Genomic DNA, 17,965 nt, shown 5'->3' with positions numbered 1-17,965 from the left:
AACCAGGAAGGAACAGGAGGAGGTGGGCAAGGGAAATGAGGAGGAAGCTCTGAGTCCTCCAGTCTGTCCATTTAGGTCCTGGGGGAAGCGTTTGGGTTGCCCAATAAAGCCCTCTTTAAATGTATGCGATCGCAGATGCTTGTTCTTGATGGTTGGTGAATACAGGAAAATGTAAAGTAGAACAAATCAAAGCTGCAGCAGATTTGACTCTGATAAAAGAAACCAGAATGCTTGCATTTACTTCTTTGATCTTACGGTAAAGAATAGTATAATGTAATGAATGGTCAAGGATATGGGCTTTGGAAACAGACTTGGGTTTGCAATGGGCTGTCCCTTGCTACCTGGGTTACCTTGAATTCATTGCTCAACCTCCCTAAGACGCTACTTCTTCTTCTTCCTCTTCTTTTTTTTTGTAGAATGGGGTTGATAATATCAGTAACCAATGCATAATGCTGTTATAAGTTTCAATATAATATGTGTAAACTGCATAATGCAATAGTTCACACAATGGTAAATCTGCCATAAACGTAGGCTATTGTGTTCGTTATGCATTATCTCATTGATATACCTTTTATAAACTCTGATACTGTTTTGCCTAACGAAGATAAACTGCCAGAATGGGGTGAAACTAGGTATACAGCCTTTATCTGTTACAGTTATGTTCAGCTTACCCACAGTGACTTAATCAAATGAGCATCTGTATTTGCTTGTTTTTTTTCCCTCACATAATAAGGAATTCAGAAGTAGAGAGGCGAGGGCTGGAGGCAACTGTTTGAGTCTCAGCCTCCTCCTAATGTTCTGCTCTACCAGTCCTTATTAGATGGTTTTCATCTTCATGGCTAAAAGAGGTCTGCTCTCCCTCCATACATCTAAGAAAAAAGAGCCCAGGGTGAATGGCCTTTTTACAAGACTGTCATTTTTTTTCAGGGAGTGGGGGAATGTCGGAGACTCTCTCCGCAGGAACTCCTACCTATGTCTCATTTGCTCAAACTGTGTTTCATGGCTAGCACCTCTCTGCAGTGGAGGCTGGGAAGGCATGTTTTTAATTGGGCACAAAACCTCCTCAAAAATACAATAATTGTAGCTCCGTTATATATCACGTAAGCAATCAGCAGTGTCTGTTACAAAGCCACAAGTAGGACATAGCTCTCAGGCCTAATGGTTTTCTAACGAAGATAAATAAATGTCCTCAACATTGGGACGTTCTGAGACATCTGCTGAGACTTTAAGTCCTACTACTGTCAGGGTGGCTCATGGGTTAAAGCCTCTGCCTTCGGCTCGGGTCATGATCCCAGAGTCCTGGGATCAAGCCCCACGTTGGGCTCTCTGCTCCCGGGGAGCCTGCTTCCCCCTTTCTCTCTGCCTGCCTCTCTGCCTACTTGTGATCTCTGTCTGTCAAATAAATAAATAAAATCTTTAAAAAAAAAAAAAAAGAAAAAAGAAAAAGGAGATGATCACTGATATATGTATTTGGCAAGATAATAACCAAAGTCCGTTAGATGTGACTCCTGAATCAATATTGTCAGTTTGCTTTTACACTGTAACGTAGAATCAATCAGTTTGTCATTTAGTTCAACAATCATGATCTTGGTGATGTGACTGTCTCACTTGTTCAGTAAGCACTTGTTGAGGCCTCTGATCTTGGAAATATGAGTGAGGGGAAAATGTGGGAGAAACATCCAAATTCCCAATGGATTTTTTTTTTTTTTTTTTTTTTAAGGTTAAGTTAGGCAGATGTGACAGAGTCTTGCAGTGATGCTCCATGTTTGGATGCGTAGAGAAGTTTCTGGAAATTCTCAAGTTCTATGTGATCAGCCTCACTGGACTTAGGGGTACCAAGTCCTAGCTGTTTTTGATTGCCAGAGGATTTGAGGTTCAGTTTTCTTCTATTGATTTAAAATGCCCTGCACCCCCCCTCCCAAAAACAAAACAAAACAAAAAAAAAAAAAAAAACAGATGTAGGAAGCATTTATGATTCTTATTCTTTACCAGCTTAAGAGATTACCGGCCAACCAGTAAGAATTTCGTTGAGGCTAACTGTTGCCTAGTACTAAGCAAAAAATGTCGTCCAACTTTTCTGTTGATCCCAGGATGTTTACTAAGAACCAGTTTCACAAACCATTCTATAGACTTTGGTATTGATTTCTCAAGGCTGAAAGGAGCCTGAATGAGAGTGTGGGGCAATTGTTTAAGTTCTTTGGGCTTTAGTTCCTTAAATGTAAGAAGAGGACTTTGGAGAAGAGGATCTTTAAGGTTCTTCCATGACATAAGGTTTGGGGCAGGATGGAGCCTTCATAACTGTGGAAGTCTTGATTCTGATTCTCAACCTTGATTCTGATAAAAGTTGTGGGGTTCCCTGGAGTGGTAGAGGACCTGGAATTTATGCCTTGGTTTCTTCCTCATGGAAATATAAGAGTTGGATTTGAAGGAATCTGAGCCCTCTACTTAATCTAATGTAGAGTTTGGTAGAACTCCCTCCCAAATTCTACCAGCTGCATTTATTCCTTGGAAAGTTTTGGAGAAATGCTTGACGGGTTTTATCTTCCCAGGGCCTGTGTGTGGACTCTCCCTAATTGGGGTAAGCAGTAAAGTTTGAGATTCAGAAGATCAACTGAGAACTCTTGTGCCTGAGAAGCACCACCCAGTGTTTTTAATTGGTCACAGACTGACCAAAACGATCAGTAGTTCTGCTGTCCTGTCTGTTTGTTGAGCTGACATCTTGACCAGCAGAAAATCCCACACTTTGGGAGAGTGTTTGAAACGGTCCTTAAAGGGGATTTGGTTACACCAAGACCTGCAGAGAGGTGACCCTAGGGAACCTAATAAATCTGGTACGACCTGCCAAGTTACCCTAAGTTGAAGTGACCTTTAAGAAGGGGGGGGGAGATTAAGGCTAGAGAAGAACTGCAGACACTAGAGCAGAGATGTCAACTCCCCAAGAGTCCTTCACCACAGCTGACTCCTCAATTCACAAGCAGCCCTCAGAAGGCAGCAGAGCTCATGAAACCACAGGATGGAGCCCACAGGGCCAGGATCTATCCAGAGAATCACCTATCAGGATTCTGCCTCTAAATACACAGGATTTCAGAATTTCACTTGAGATCAGCCTTGAAACTCAAGGCTTGACAATGAAAGAAAGAAATGATCAAAATACCATCTGTCATAATGGAAAATGCAGGCGGCCCCAGAGCCTCTTCCTCCTGCAGCAGCCAATGCAGATTTAGTCAATCTGGACAGTTCTTTATGCGTTGAGGTCACATTTTGGCCAATCTTTTGCTTACAGTTTTAACCAAATAAAGCCTTCTCCTCTCCGCCTTTCTGTTGCCAAAGTCAGGTTGCGAGATGGTTCTTTGAGAAGATTGTTTTGGCAGGAGGTACAGAGATCTTCTCATACAGCAAAACACACCAACAAAGCAAACAGTTTAGTCGGGGACTAAATGGTGTTCGAATGGAAAAGAATCAAACTCAAGTCCTTTCCTTTGCCCTGCTTGTTCTTGTTCTTTTTTTTGTATGGTTTGCAGGGGGTGGCAGGGTGGTGGGGGTGGGTTGTTTGGTTTTCTTACCAAAAATGTTCCCCAAGTATCAGTGAAAGGCCCAAGGGAATTTTCGTCAGGAATAACTAGTTTACCTCAGACGGAAATGGCTTTTAGGATTTTCCCATCTGATCTTCCTCTTGTTCCTTCTTTATTCTGACTCTCGACATACTACAGTTTCTAACTTCTCTGTGGCTGGAAATATTCTAGGCTGACACTTTTAAGAAAAATGGAAAGAAATCCTAGTGTCTGTGAATTGTTGCTAAATCTGCACATGTCCACTTGTAACCAAGAATATTAAACTCAGAGCCAAAGAACAGGAGGAGAAGAAAAATCCCTTCCTTGTTTGTTGTAGACTTTGGCATTGATCCCATAAGGCTTGGAGGAGCTTCAGTGAGCCCGTGGGTCTGAAGTCTCTGCTCTCCCAGAGTCATGAGCCGGGTTACCTGGGGTAATTCATTTCTCTAGGCCTCAGTTTCCTTAGAAGTAAAAAGAAAACATTGAAGGAGAAGATCCTTAAGGTTTCTCCCTGAACTTGGGGTAGGATGGAGCCTTCCTTGCTATGAAAACCTTGATTCTGGTATTTAACTTTTTTTTAAAATTCTTTTATTTTTATTTATTTATTTGACAGAGAGAGATCACAAGTAAGCAGAGAGGCAGGCAAAGAGAGAGAGGGGGGAAGCAAGCTCCCCGCTGAGCAGAGAGCCCGATATGGGTCTCGATCCCAGGATGCTGGGATCGTGACCTGAGCTGAAGGCAGAGGCTTTAACCCACTGAGCCACACCCAGGCACCCCTCTGGTACTTAACTTTGTACAAGTTGTGTGGTGCCCTGGGGTGGGAGAGGGCTTGGAATTTATGCCTTGGTTTCTTCCTCATGGAAACGAAAGGGATGGATTTGAAACAATCTGAGTTCTGTACTTGATCTAATGTTCCTTCGAGTCTGTCAGACCCCCTCCCAGATTCTAGCAGCTGGATTTATTTCATGGAAGTTTTTCAAGAAACACTTGCTCAGGTTTATCGTCCCAGGATCCGCGTGTGAAATGAAACGTGTCCTCTTAGATCACTAGGTCATAAGAGGCACGGTATACCAAACTGGTTGTTAGACCTCATCATTATGAATAAATCCCACAAACGGGAAGAGCGGAGACCCTCGTATTGGGACTGCTAAGATGGTGACTCTCCTTTCACTCGGCTCTTGTTTTTCTAGCTGTACCATGGGGATAAAAATGCTTGCTCCTATATGCGTTATTTACTTCAGGTAAAACGGAAACCGGTTTAAGAAAGAGGGAAAGTCCCAAATGACATTCAAGACAAAAGCCACAGGTGGGGAATTAGAGGGGAAAACAACTGATCAGATAAAACTGAATAGTCAGGAATTTGGGGGAAAAATTAATGGATATCCAAGGAATGAGAGCCTAAGATAAATAAAATGCTTTGTAGGAGACAAAATCCTGGGAGACTCTCTATAAAAAAGATACCATTAGAGGAGGATTTTGCTATAAAGGAAATGAAGAAAATCTTTATTCACAGCTACTTAAGATAATGAAACAAATGCTAAGGGATATGGGAATAAAGATGAAGAAGAGCAAAATGTTTTAAAATAATACCATATTCCAAACTGTTTCATGACGGTGAACACTTTAAAAGCGGTAACTAGCATGTGGAATTTTCTGCTAAATGTTATATTTCAGTAAAAAGTTTCATACAGCAGGGGTGCCTGGGTGGCTCAGTGGGTTAAGTCTCTGCCTTCGGCTCAGGTCATGATCTCAGGGTCCTGGGATCGAGCCCGCTTCAATCTCTCTGCTCAGCGGGGAGCCTGCTTCCCCGCTCTCTCTGCCTGTCTCTCTGCCTGCTTGTGATCTCCCTCTCTGTCAAATAAATAAATTCTTAAAAAAAAAAAAAAAAAAGTCTTATAAAGCAAATTCCTTATGAATCTAAAAGAGACTAAGTTTTTTGTTTTCGTTTTTTTAAAGATTTTATTTATTTATTTGACAGACAGAGATCACAAGTAGGCAGAGAGGCAGGCAGAGGGAGAGGAGGAAGCAGGCTCCCCACTAAGAAGAGAGCCCAATGCGGGGCTCGATCCCAGGACTCTGGGATCATGACTCGAGCCTAAGGCAGAGGCTTTAACCCACTGAGCCACCCAGGCACCCCTTGTTTTTTTTCTTAAAAAAAACAGAACAGAAGAAGATAATTGAGGTGGAAATGAGCTCAGCTAGCTGTGTGCTTGTTGCTCTAACAATGAATGTGAAGAGTTCTTCATAGGGTGCTGGGATTCTGGGTTAACCAATCCACAAGCCCACCAGCAAGTTTGTCTTAAAAAAAGATAATCTTCTGGCTTGTTGTTATTGGGAGGAAGTAAGGCTATAGAACCTTTGGGGTATGGCTCAGACTCACAGATATGTTCCTTAAATCACAGTTCTTGGGTTGAGGTTAAAACGCCTATTCAAAAGGCAGATAGCCTTATTTTCACCCTGAATTGGCCTTAAAACTTAAGAAACGCTATCTCCAGGCCTCAGTCTTACCCACTATAAAAGAAGAACAGTGTTTATCCCCTGCCTCACTGAGATGCTGTCATTCAGTCATTCATATAGTCAACATAGCCACATTACACCCGTGTTACATATCAGGCACTGTGCTAATAATGACGACGCAGAAGTCAATCACGTCCAGCCCCATCCACTCCAGGGGGAGGGGAGCCCGAGAACGCATTTATGGAGCGCCCCTGCCTGTTGGACTCGCTGGCTGCTGTACATGAAAACGATAGATGTAATACAGAAGATATGTCAACAAATAACAGGGAAGGTGGTGCAAGGAACGCATTCACAAAAGTGCTTTGGGACTTTTATGGGAATAAAAGGGGAAGGGAAGTGAGTTATTCTGTCTGGGGAACTGGGGAAGGCTTTACCGAGAAGATGAAATCTGGACAGCACTGGTTGTACAGAAGTGCGGGGATGGGGCAGGGCCTCTGGTGCGGGGTACAACTGATTCACAAACTACTGAGGGCCTCAGAGGGACTGATGTGTTTTCCAAAAGGGCAAGCGACTCTCTGCTGAGCGTTTGGGGGTTGGGGGTGAAGTGGGGAGCTGAAGGTGCGCGGTGGTTGTAGAAGGATTGTGACCCTCTTCAGGAGGCATTCAAAGGAGCCTGGCCCGGAGTGACCATTGGAATACAGGACAAGATACATCCACTCTGTGCCTCCAAAAGACCATTCTGGAACCAGTGAGGCGGGCTACTGGTGTGGAGAGGGGCTGTTTGGGAGGCTTTACTAGCAACCATGGTGAGAGGTGATGACTCCGTTCAGGCAGAATTGAGATCCCAGAAAGATCGTTGAGATCTTTTGTTTGTTCGTTTCCAAAGTTTTTTAAAAATCAAATAATAGAAAAACTTTACATAAAAATATGTCAATCTTAGCTTCCACAATGTTGTGCACACACACACACCACACACCCATCGGAACATGAACTCTTTTTGTGAAACTTGTGGCCTGTGATCACGGTGAGAGCCAGACCAACTCAGGTCCCAGGGTCCCAGGACACGATGGAGCTGGGTGTCTGTGTCTTAGGAATCAAGATACTCACTGGGGCTGTCCCCACAGGTGTCTCCCGGATGTAGGGTTACATTCACAGATACTAATGCAGGCCTATGAATCAGTTTTTATAAATATTTCTTTATCAATAGGCTCACAATGTAAATATCATAAAATATTTTTTTTTAAAGACTTTTTTATTCATTTGAGAGAGCATGCGCCAGTGAGAGCAGGAGCAGGGGGCAGGAGCAGAGGGAGAAGGAGAGGCAGGCTCCCCGCTGAGCAGGGAGTCAGATGTGGGGCTCAGTCCCAGGACCCTGGGATCATGACCTGAGACGAAGGCAGATGACCAACCAGTTGAGCCACCCAGGCGCCCCAGCATAGTGAAATATTTCTGGTAATGGTCGATCATCAAGAACAAGAGACGGAATGTGCTGGCTGTTCTGGCTTGCCCTTCCAGAGCCTAGGACTGGCCGTAGTTGACAATTCTCAGGGGTAATGGGGGTCAATCCTGCTTCAGAAAGGCAAACCACACACATTCCCAAGCGTGTCCGTGCTGGGTGCCCATCCATCCCATTCAGATCTCCACCTAGAACCAGACTGATAGCTTTTGGGGACTGACTGGATGTGGCAAAAGAGAGGGAGGGAGGGATCCAAAAAGATTCTGCAGCTTTTCAAGTGGTATTTGAGGGGCCCTGTTTTCAGGACACGTGGAGGAATGGCCCGTTACCCGGTGCTTGTTTTGTCAAAATAACGCCCCCCTTAGCACCGTCTGCTGATCCCTGGAGCCTCACCTCCCTACAATTTCCAAGTCTGTTGTGGGCCCATTGCAAACGGGCTGTGGTTCCTTGTTCCGGCCTCTGAAGTGAAAACGGGTGGCTGCTAGAAATGGAGACAGCAGGCCGGCAGCAGAGGAGCTGGCAGAGGAGCTGGCAGAGGAGCCGGTGTAGACAAGGTTTGGGTCCCAGCACTGGTCTGGTCCTCATGCCTCTAGCCGCTTCACCGTGACTGGACGGTGTTCTTCCTGCTTTAGTTACAGCAAATATCCATAGTTTTAATAGTTTTCTAAGGCTTGTAGAGGGAATTGGCGTTCTTATGATGCTTCAGCTTCTTAAGTGTGTAACTAATACTTGAAAGAATTATTAGGAGACTACTTTACTTTTAATTGCATCAACATGTTTGGTATGTGACCCAATTAATTCATTCTAGTTGTGAATGTTATTGGAAGACCCTGTGCCCTCTTGACTTCTCCTTATGATTATGACTGGTGCCCTCCTTTGAAGCACCATTTTGATTACACACTTAAAAGGAACCACTAAAGTACCCTCTCATCGCTGCGTGGCTGAATGGCCACTGCTTGCTTGGGTTCAAGGACAGTCATCTAAGAGTGGGTCTGGTGTCCTCAACAGCTTAGTGGCCAGGACCTCCCCCCCCCATCATTCTGCCCCTTCCTGCCCTCCCCCCCACCACCAGGGTTTTAGTCACATGGTCCTGCTTTTCGTAAGACTAGCTGTTCTCCCTGAGACCCAAAGAGCTGTGTTTTAACAAACAAAGATAAATCAATAAATGGGCCTTATCAGTGTTGGGATTGCAGGCAGGTGCCTCAGAGCAAACAGGATTGCGACCCCCCCCACCCCCGCCCCATCCTCCTCCCCCCCCCACACACACATGTATTGGTTTCTGCTCATCCTTAGATTACACTGTCTGGCAAATCTGCATTCAAACAAAAACTGATCCCGCCCACTCACCCAAACACAGGTGGAAGTCTGTATCTGGGAAGCAGTTTTGTTTGTTTTTTTAAGATTTTATTTATTTATTTGACAGAGAGAAAGATCGCAAGTAGGCAGAGAGAAAGGGGGAAGCAGGCTCCCTGCTGGGCAGAAAGCCCAATGTGGGGCTCGATCCCAGGACCCTGAGATCACGACCTGAGCCGAAAACAGAGGCTTAACCCGCTGAGCCACCCAGGCGCCCCGGGAAGCAGTTTTAACTACATTGTGGGAAATAAAGTTCCCTCTGCTGAGGTCTCTGTCTGGTGGTCTGAGCATTTGCATCCACGTGGATCTTATGAAGAGTTCTTTCTGCCATTTAATTATCACCACTTGGCATCGGGTTCTATAAAGCAACATCTAGTGCGCTTTAAGAAGGTCCACGATCATTTACCGAGGTTAAGGACAAGCTGTCAACTCAGTAAATTGTCTTGTTGTTCAGAGCGAGACCTTCAGAGGCCTCTTAGTGGCCCAGACAAGGGTCCTCATCAGCATGTCCTTTCACTCCTTTTTGATACTCTCTCTGTCACCCATCTCCCTGCATCACTGTAAAAGTTACGTTTGTGCAGCCCATTATAGTTCCTTGAGAAGAAATACAGCTGAGAAAATCAGAGGGAATCCTGTGGATGATGATGGGAAAATAAGAACTGTTATTTAAGGGAACAAAAGGATGTATTAATGTCCACACATCTCAGTCGTGGCTGTGAGTTATGTACAGGTCATCCATGGCACTCATCACTTTCCCTAATAGAATGAGACCTCTGGGGAAACTTTGGTCATGCCCTCCTGCCTTATGGAGTTTTATGTGGAGTAGTGTCTGTGTCCACTGAGGTTGTACCACAGACAAGCTGGCTTATAGTAACAGTGGAAATCTATTGTTCTCAGTTCTGGAGACCAGAAGTCCAAAGTCAGGGTGTCAGTATAGTTAAGTAAGGGCCCTTACCCAGGTCCCAGACTGCCTACTGCTAGCTGTGTCTCTACGCGGCAAAAGAAGCAAGAGAGTTCTTGGATGGGGTGGGGGGGGGGGTCCTCCTTTTTAAGAGCACTAAGCCCACTCATGAGACTCACCCGCACCACCCACCCATGTCAGCCCTGGGGGGGATTGGGCATTAGGGTCTCACATATGAATGGGGCAGGGGGAGAGGGGGCAGGGAACATCCGTAGCAAGTAGGATGCAGCTGTCATCACCAAGTCTATGAGGTTAGGTTCCCCATGAAGGATTTGGCACAACCCAGAACGTAGGGCAAAACTTTACTTCATAAGGGTGCCTAGGTGGCTCAGTGGATTAAGCCTCTGCCTTCGTCTCAGGTCATGATCTCAGGGTCCTGGGATCGAGCCCCACATCAGGCTCTCTGCTCAGCAGGGAGCCTGCTCCCCCCCCTCTCTCTGCCTGCCTCTCTGCCTACTTTTGATCTCTGTCAAGTAAATAAATAAAATCTTAAAAAAAAAAATTTTTCTTCATAAAGGACAGTGGAAGTATATTTCCTTCAGGGGATCCAACTATTTGTTTTCCTGTCAGAATCCGATGAGGCACTCTTTATTGGCCATCCGGTGGCAAGAGTGCGCATATCTGGGGTTTTAACAAGCCACGCAGCCATTCGCCCACTGAGCGAGTGTTGAGTACCGACTCCATGCTGCGCTCAGTGCTAAACCGAGCGGCCAGCCTACTACAGGCCTTGGTTGGCTCACCTTTAGTGACAGAGAGAGAGAACACCGGAGACTTGTCTCGAATTGGAATCCATTTGCCACCACATCCTTCTTGGAAACTGGAAATGAACACGAAGACCAGAGATTACTGGAACTTACTGGCAGTTACCAGGCACATTCTTCAGAAGGAAGCCTTTGTTAAAGTCCTGATGAATGACGAAAATAAAATTTGTTCACGATGTCTTGTTTACCCCTGATGATGCTTTGCTCTTTTGGCCCAGACACAGAAAAGATAGTACTAGAGGCAGGAAATGGATTGCCATCCTGGAAATTCAATGACCAGCTTTTCCCGTGTGATGTGTGTGGGAAAGTGTTCGGCCGACAGCAGACGTTGTCTCGACATCTCTCACTGCACACAGGTGAGTCAGGAACTCACGCGGATGCCTTCTGCACTCTGAGTCACCGGCTTCTCTCTTCTCGGGAGGTTGAGTTTCTCTAAGAGAGTTTTAACAGGTGGAAGTGGTGGAAATGTTTCTATCCCGACCTTTCAAACCACGTTATCTGGCACGTTCAAAGGCGACCCTGGAAAAGGTTTTTATTTGTATTGAAAGGAGGATTGATGAGGAAAGAGAGACACGTAGGTGTATCCAGGTAAAATTCTGGAACTCTAAGAAACATACCGCTCTCATCTTCAGGGTGCAGGGGCCGGGGCTGCACCCCATCTCATTGGTTTCATCCTGGCGTGGTAAATGGGAGCAGCAGAGGGACAGAGCAGCTGGTGGGAAACAGTTGCTATCTTTACCTTCACGTAATAGTAGAGAAATGTGCTTGATTCTGTGTGTTGCAAAAGGGAAGGCAACCAAATTAGGAAAGGATAAAGGAGGAATAAATAGTAACTTAATGCAACAAAAATCAGTTCCTTCTCCCCCGGGAGAAAGAACTGTACTTTATCTGCACCGTGGGGCTCCATCCTGAACCCCGCCAAGCCCCAGGCCACCAGCTCTTCAAATGTGGGGGACCATCTACGGTAAGAATGATGATGCCTTACATTTTGTTGGAGGAAAACCTCATTCTTCATTCTTCGCTGTGAAGTAGATAAGAATGGTATTTTGTAAAGCCAAGCCCAGTAATACAGAGGAAGAATCAGTGATAGAAAATGCAGTTGCTCTTTGCTTTTTCTGCCACCTTTGGCCACCTTTATCTGCACCACTGAAAGCAAAGCCTGCTCCTTTTACTATAATTTGCTTGATGAATCAAATGAATTCAGAATGCCACTCTGCAAAGAGTTCTGAAACGTTGTCAGTTTTATGAGAGGGTTATCATTAAGAAATTAATTGCAATTTTTAATTTTATTTACATAAAATGAAAATTTCCCATTCAATTATTTCCCACGAGTCATTTTTCCCCTCTTTGATTTCATTAGTTTTTGATATCTTGGCTGACCTAGGCCTGGAGCTTAGGGAAAATGATGGGGCTTCTCTTAACACCAGACCCAGGAAGGCTGTGTGTTCCATTCCCCTCTCCCCAGCTAAGCACCCACCCTCAGCTGACACTTGGAAAGCATGTGCGCGCACACACATGCACACACACACACACACACACACAATATTCTTTTAGCCCCTGTGGGCCTCCTCTGTCGGGAAGAGGAACCTGTGGGTGTCTAGGAAAAAGCAGATGGTCCAGTTGCCTTGGGACCTGACTTAATCTTTGATGGCACTCGTAAATACAACAGTGACCTGCTGAATAAAGACTTTTAGATACTTAGAATACCTTGGGGTTCTCCTGGTCCCCATTTGAAGTGAGATCTGAGCCCTCCTTTCCTGGAGAGCTTTAAGTGGTCGCTTGCAAGGTGTTGGGTATTCATTTTTAAGAGCAGTTTGGGTTTTTCCTGTCGCTTCCCCCTCCCCCTCTTTTCACCCTCCCCCGCAGAGGAAAGAAAATACAAATGCCACTTGTGCCCCTATGCTGCTAAGTGCCGGGCAAACCTGAACCAGCACCTGACTGTGCACTCGGTGAAGCTGGTGAGCACGGACACGGAGGACATCGTCAGCGCTGTCACCTCTGAAGGCAGTGATGGGAAGAAGCACCCTTATTATTACAGGTGAGGGGTGAATGGAACGGTGCCCAGCTTTCTCAAACACTTCCCGCCCAGGTGCCAGGGCATGTGTGATGAGATGCCTCTTCTCAGTCATGGTGCGAACATTCGTTTTAACGTTGGCTTTGCTTAGACTGAATCCAGAAGCTGTGCTGACTCCTCTCTTGGCCTGGGTGGCCCTCGTAGAATTAATTGAAAGGGAAATGGTCTTGGAGGTGGCTCTCTCGGGTGGAGCTCTGGAGAGCGACAGGGGTCCAGGGGTTATTAGCTTTTTGGTTTGTGCAGCTGGGAAGTTTCCACCTTTGTAAGAGCACCTTGCTGCTACCTGAGAATTGTCCTACGGAGAAAAAGAGTAGGAAAAATAAATCTGAAAACTGGGGAAATCGCCCTGAAAGCATTGCATATTTTCCCTTGGGCTTACTGTTTTCAGTACCTGGAATTCTGTGTTTCCCTTCCACATTCAACCATAAATCCATATTTGATTTGGTTGCCATAAAATTCCCAGGGTCAGCATCTTGCCCAAGGGGCAGACTGCACAGATTGGTGGAAACTTGCTTTTGCGAGAAATGTCTCCATGGATGGGTGGCTTCTATCAGGAACTGTCCCAGACCAGACTTGGTCCTGTCTGTGGTGCCATCCGAGGACCCCTGTGTGCCTTCAATGGCTCCACGGAGGGTTTCCAGAGCCAGAGAGAAGCTCACTGGGTGTGCTGGGTGCCCCGAACTCACCAGTGTGCCAGCACCACTCATACCTTGGCAAAGCTGCCCCACATCTGTTTGCCCAAAGGAATCTGTAAGGTGAGGTGTGGCATCTGGAATCTGTAATTTTTAATTAACTTTATGATGATTTAGCATCGTTATGGCATGGATGGAATTGTGGCCTTATGCCGGCACTTAATCCGTTTGGCGCGGTGACCACTGCAGAGGCATCCCGAAAGCCGAAGAATTTTTTCTTTTCTTTTTTCTTTTTTTTAAGATTTTTATTTTATTTATTTGACAAACAGAAATCACAAGTAGACAGAGAAGCAGGCAGTGAGACAGAGGGAAACAGGCTCCCTGCTGAGCAGAGAGCCCAATGTGGGGCTCAATCCCAGGACCCTGAGATCATGACCTGAGCCAAAGGCAGAGGCTTAACCCACTGAGCCACCCAGGTGCCCCCCAAAGAATTTTCTAATGCAAAACCTTTTGGTGGGAGAGAATACATGTGTATAAGAGTTTGGTTTTCTGAGTGGACCGCAGAGCATCACTCTTCTCTCTCCGTTTTTTTTTCTTTTTTGTCGTCCCCTCATATAGTTGTCATGTGTGTGGATTTGAGACCGAGCTCAATGTCCAGTTTGTCAGCCACATGTCACTCCACGTGGACAAGGAGCAATGGATGTTTTCCATCTGCTGCACGGCCTGTGACTTTGTCACCATGGAGGAAGCAGAGATCAAGGCTCACATTGGCACCAAGCACACAGGTGACCATCGCTGTCGGTCTCTCTCTCCTCCATCCTCCCAACCACCCCAGAGTGCTTTCCCACCTGGCAGGCATGTCCTCCTCGCCAGGCAACACGACCTCTCATTCCTCTGAGGGAAGGACTTGCCCAGGGTTCGCCTCATTTAAGGCTCTAGCTATTCTGGTTAGCGTGTTCCTTTTCACGATGTTGACACTGTCACTTCACCATGCAATTATCCTCTCACAAGTGACGGCTACAGACGACACCAGGGTGGAGTCGTTAAGTGAGAATGAGGAGGAGCCTCTCCACTCCCCGCTCCACTTCCCCCATTTGGTGGTGCTTACAGATTACAAGTTGATGTTCCTAACTGCCAGCCCTAGGGGTTGGGTCAGCCCCTCACGTCATTGGTACTTGAAGGATTTGGGGAAGGGGAGTTTCCCAGATAGTTGTGCTGACCACGTGCTCAGCCCAGAAGGAGTTCTGCGTGCATTAACCAGCCGCCTTGGCTCCATGGTGCCAATAGCAATAAAAGCTTGCTTTTGTAATACGTTGAGCAGCTATGACTTGGAGGTCTACAGAGAGCCCTTATGCTGGGTGAGAAGGTGCCATTTTTACAGTCGGTTATCTGGCTCTAACCACATTAGCTCCGTGGGCAGCCGGTGAGCTGGGAAACCCAGGTCAAAGACAAACTAAATTCAGCATTTCTGGAGTGGCTAATGAAGGGAAAGGCCAACCTCTCTTCCATTTCCACTGGATTTTCTGATATCTTTTTTTTTTCCTCTTTTCTGTGACTCTCCCATTCTTCTAAGCCTCTCCATCCCAAGTATGCCTAAGCCCAGTCAAGAACCTTTTCCCCAGGCCATAGCCCCTCTACCACCGCCCCACTTCAAGGAAACCGTAGAAACCATAGTGGCTGGAAAGCAGTTGGATTTAGAATCACTTAACTGTCATCGATGGAAACTTCACATTCACAAGTAACCAGTGCAAACACACTCAGGGCCACAGGGAACACAGAGATCTTGTTCCCTCTGAGGTGGTGGGGCTCCTTGTCTACCTAGGAAGAATATTCCCATTTGTTAGCACAGACAGCAAGAGTGAAATGCATTAAAGAAATTGCTTTTTTAATACAGTAGAAGCCTTTAACACTGCTGCTATTAGGGAATAAGGTTATAACCTTTTTTTATAGGCTTTTTTTTTTTTAGCCAGAGAAACTAATAGAGTTTGTCTTTTTTTCCTTTTTTTTTTTTCTGTAAAGGCCAGATAATGAAAATTCTAGGCTTTCAGTCCATACGGTTTCTGTCACTACCTTCATTGGAATGAATTGGAACTTGAATGTAATGTAAACAATACACAAAAAAGTGCGCCCGGCAGTGTTCCAATAAAACTTTATTTACAAAAACAGGAGGCCAGATTTGGCCAAAGGACCCCTTTTAGAAGCTAATGGTCTTCAAACAGTGGGTGTTTGAATATGCAGAAGGTGCCCAAGAGGCAGAAGATTCTCTGATTCTGTGGACCCTGTTCTCTGATGTGATTCACCTGTCATAGGAATGGGCACTTTGATTTCAGTGCCGTAGGAAATCTGCAGTGCCTTCTTGCATGTTGCTGCTGGTCTGAAGTGTTTGAATTTGACCCAAGATATGTTGATCTAAATCTGTTAATTAATAAGCTGTATAATTACAAAATTATGATATACAGCAGTATATATGCTATGTGATACATATTATACTATATATCCCTGAGAATAAGAAGCTTATCTAAGTTGCCATTGTCTTTGGAGCACCTGGACCAGTGCCTGAGCCATGTATAGTTGGGAGTAAATGTTTATCTGGTGAATATCCATTCATGTGGAAGCACATTTACACACATCTGTGTGTGCTAAGCAAGAAAATTATTCCAACATGGTCCTTACTGAACCCTGAGAGTCTACTGACTTAGGTATATAATCTACTCTATATGGAAGAAGTTACTTGGGATGGAGGGAAACACACTTTGAATTCTAGATCTTAGTTCTGGACTCCATGTTACCATAAATAGCTTTGCAAATGTGGAAACTCATGTAACTCCCCTGGGCCTTCATCCATTCCTTGACTTTTTGAATATGCAGAAGGTGCCCAACAGGCAGAAGATTCTCTGATTCTGTGGACCCTGTTCTCTGATGTGATTCACCTGTCATAGGAATGGGCACTTTGATTTCAGTGCAATAGGAAATCTGCAGTGCCTTCTTGTGCTAGACGTGAAGTCGGGGTCCACAGGATGAGTGAGTGTTGTCTCCCACAGAACCCATGGACTTTCTATATTCCTTCCTGGCTACTCTTACCCAAGGCACACTTGTGAGCAGTGCGCTGAGTGGGTGTCTGAGGAACTGCCCTCCATTTAGGTAGTTTCTTCCCAGTGACCCCTCCTTACCCTCTCCCTCCCACTCCCTGGCTTCTTGTGTCTGCAGAGGACATCAGCAAGGGGAAGATATTCCCTCTGGTGCTCCCACGTCCTCAATGCAAATTTCGCTGCTATGTTTAAATGTTGCAATAACAGCATTGAGGAACCTGAATAGCTGTTTGGAAAATACAACCATCAGTTCTTTACCTCACATTGACACCAAAATAAATATCAGACAGCTTACATAATCCCCCTTAACAAATCAGCCCTAGAAAAGCTTGAAGAAAATAGAATGTTTATCAAACTTCCAGAGCGAGGAGGATTTGTGAAAGCTTAAGTGATTCGAGAAATGGCAAAAGAAAAGAATCGAGATTTGATGCATAAGACTATCTTCTTCTATCTGCAAAAGAAAAGGAAAAGAGAAGGAAAACAAAACCAAAAAACCAGTCTGAAAAATGTGTTTGTGAAAATGACAAAGGCTGATGTATTTACTGCATAGAAAATTCATATAAACTGAAAAGAAACCCTTTATGTGTCTAAGTGAAGAATTTACAAAGGATATAAACAGTGCACAATAAAAGAAATAAAAGCTAACCACTCAACATAAGGAAAAATATTCGACCTCTCTAGTTATCAGATTAAAGCTCAAGAGTATCTTACATTTCACCGATTGCAGTAGGAGTGTGTTTTACAAAAAAAAATTTTTTAAAAAAAGAGTGTTTTTTACAGCATTACCCACAGTCATTGGATGCTGCTGATATTTTTATGGCCATGACCCTACAGAGTGGGAGAACTTTTGAAAACTACTTAAGTAGTATAGACCAAGAGGCTTGAAAATGCCTGTAATTCAGTAATCCTTCTTCTGGGAGTCTAGCCATAGGGGGAAAAAGTCAACCAATGGAATATTACTTTGTTTTTTTTTTTAAGTTATATACGATTTGTGACTTTCTTTTTTTAAGAATCGTGTATTTAAGAGTGAGTGCTTGTGCAAATAAGCACAGGGAGGGGCTGAGGGAGAGAAAATCCTGAAGCAGACTCCCTGCTGAGCACAGAGCCTGGCTCAGGGCTGGATCCCACCATCCTGAGACCATGACCTGAGCTGAAATCAAGAGTCAGTCACTCAACCAACTGTGCCACCCAGGTGCCCTGAAATACTAATTTTCACTTAAAATTTAATTTTAAGGAAATATTTAGGTAGTGGAGGATAAGTCTACCCCATGGATGTGATGTATTTTTTTAAAGATTTATTTATTTGAAAGAGAGAGAAGGAACATGTATGCAGGAGCAGGAAGAGGGACAGTAGGAGAGGTAGGGAAGCAGACTCCCCACTGAGAGGGGAACCTGATTTGAGGCTGAGATTATGAACTAGCTGAAACCAAGAGTCAGATGCTTAACCTACTGAGCCACCCAGGCACCCCTAATACTGTCATTTAAAATCATTAATTCAGAGTTATTTTCATAAATTTTCTGAGAGCCAACTATGTGCCTCATATATAAAACAGCATGGGAGAATACAAAATGTCAATGATTGTTTTTATTTATAAATATTTTGTGTTATATTTTATAATAATAATAATAAT

General features: G+C 44.8%; 1 protein-coding gene across 5 annotated transcripts in view; it reads left to right on the top strand.

Annotated features, from left to right (window-relative positions):
* The window catches only part of ZNF827 (zinc finger protein 827), a 166,302-nt gene that overhangs the window by 138,090 nt on the left and 10,247 nt on the right, over positions 1 to 17,965 (top strand). For all 5 annotated transcript variants that reach the window (XM_059373278.1, XM_059373286.1, XM_059373302.1 and 2 more), the window contains exons 9-11: positions 10,758 to 10,895; positions 12,406 to 12,577; positions 13,864 to 14,030. In XM_059373278.1, coding sequence (XP_059229261.1) covers positions 10,758 to 10,895; positions 12,406 to 12,577; positions 13,864 to 14,030 — 477 coding nt within the window. The remainder of the gene's footprint in view (positions 1 to 10,757; positions 10,896 to 12,405; positions 12,578 to 13,863; positions 14,031 to 17,965) is intronic.

Source organism: Mustela nigripes, chromosome 1 (genome assembly GCF_022355385.1).
Source record: "Mustela nigripes isolate SB6536 chromosome 1, MUSNIG.SB6536, whole genome shotgun sequence".
Taxonomy (NCBI): domain Eukaryota; kingdom Metazoa; phylum Chordata; class Mammalia; order Carnivora; family Mustelidae; genus Mustela; species Mustela nigripes.
This window is presented reverse-complemented; position numbering and strand designations above follow the sequence as displayed.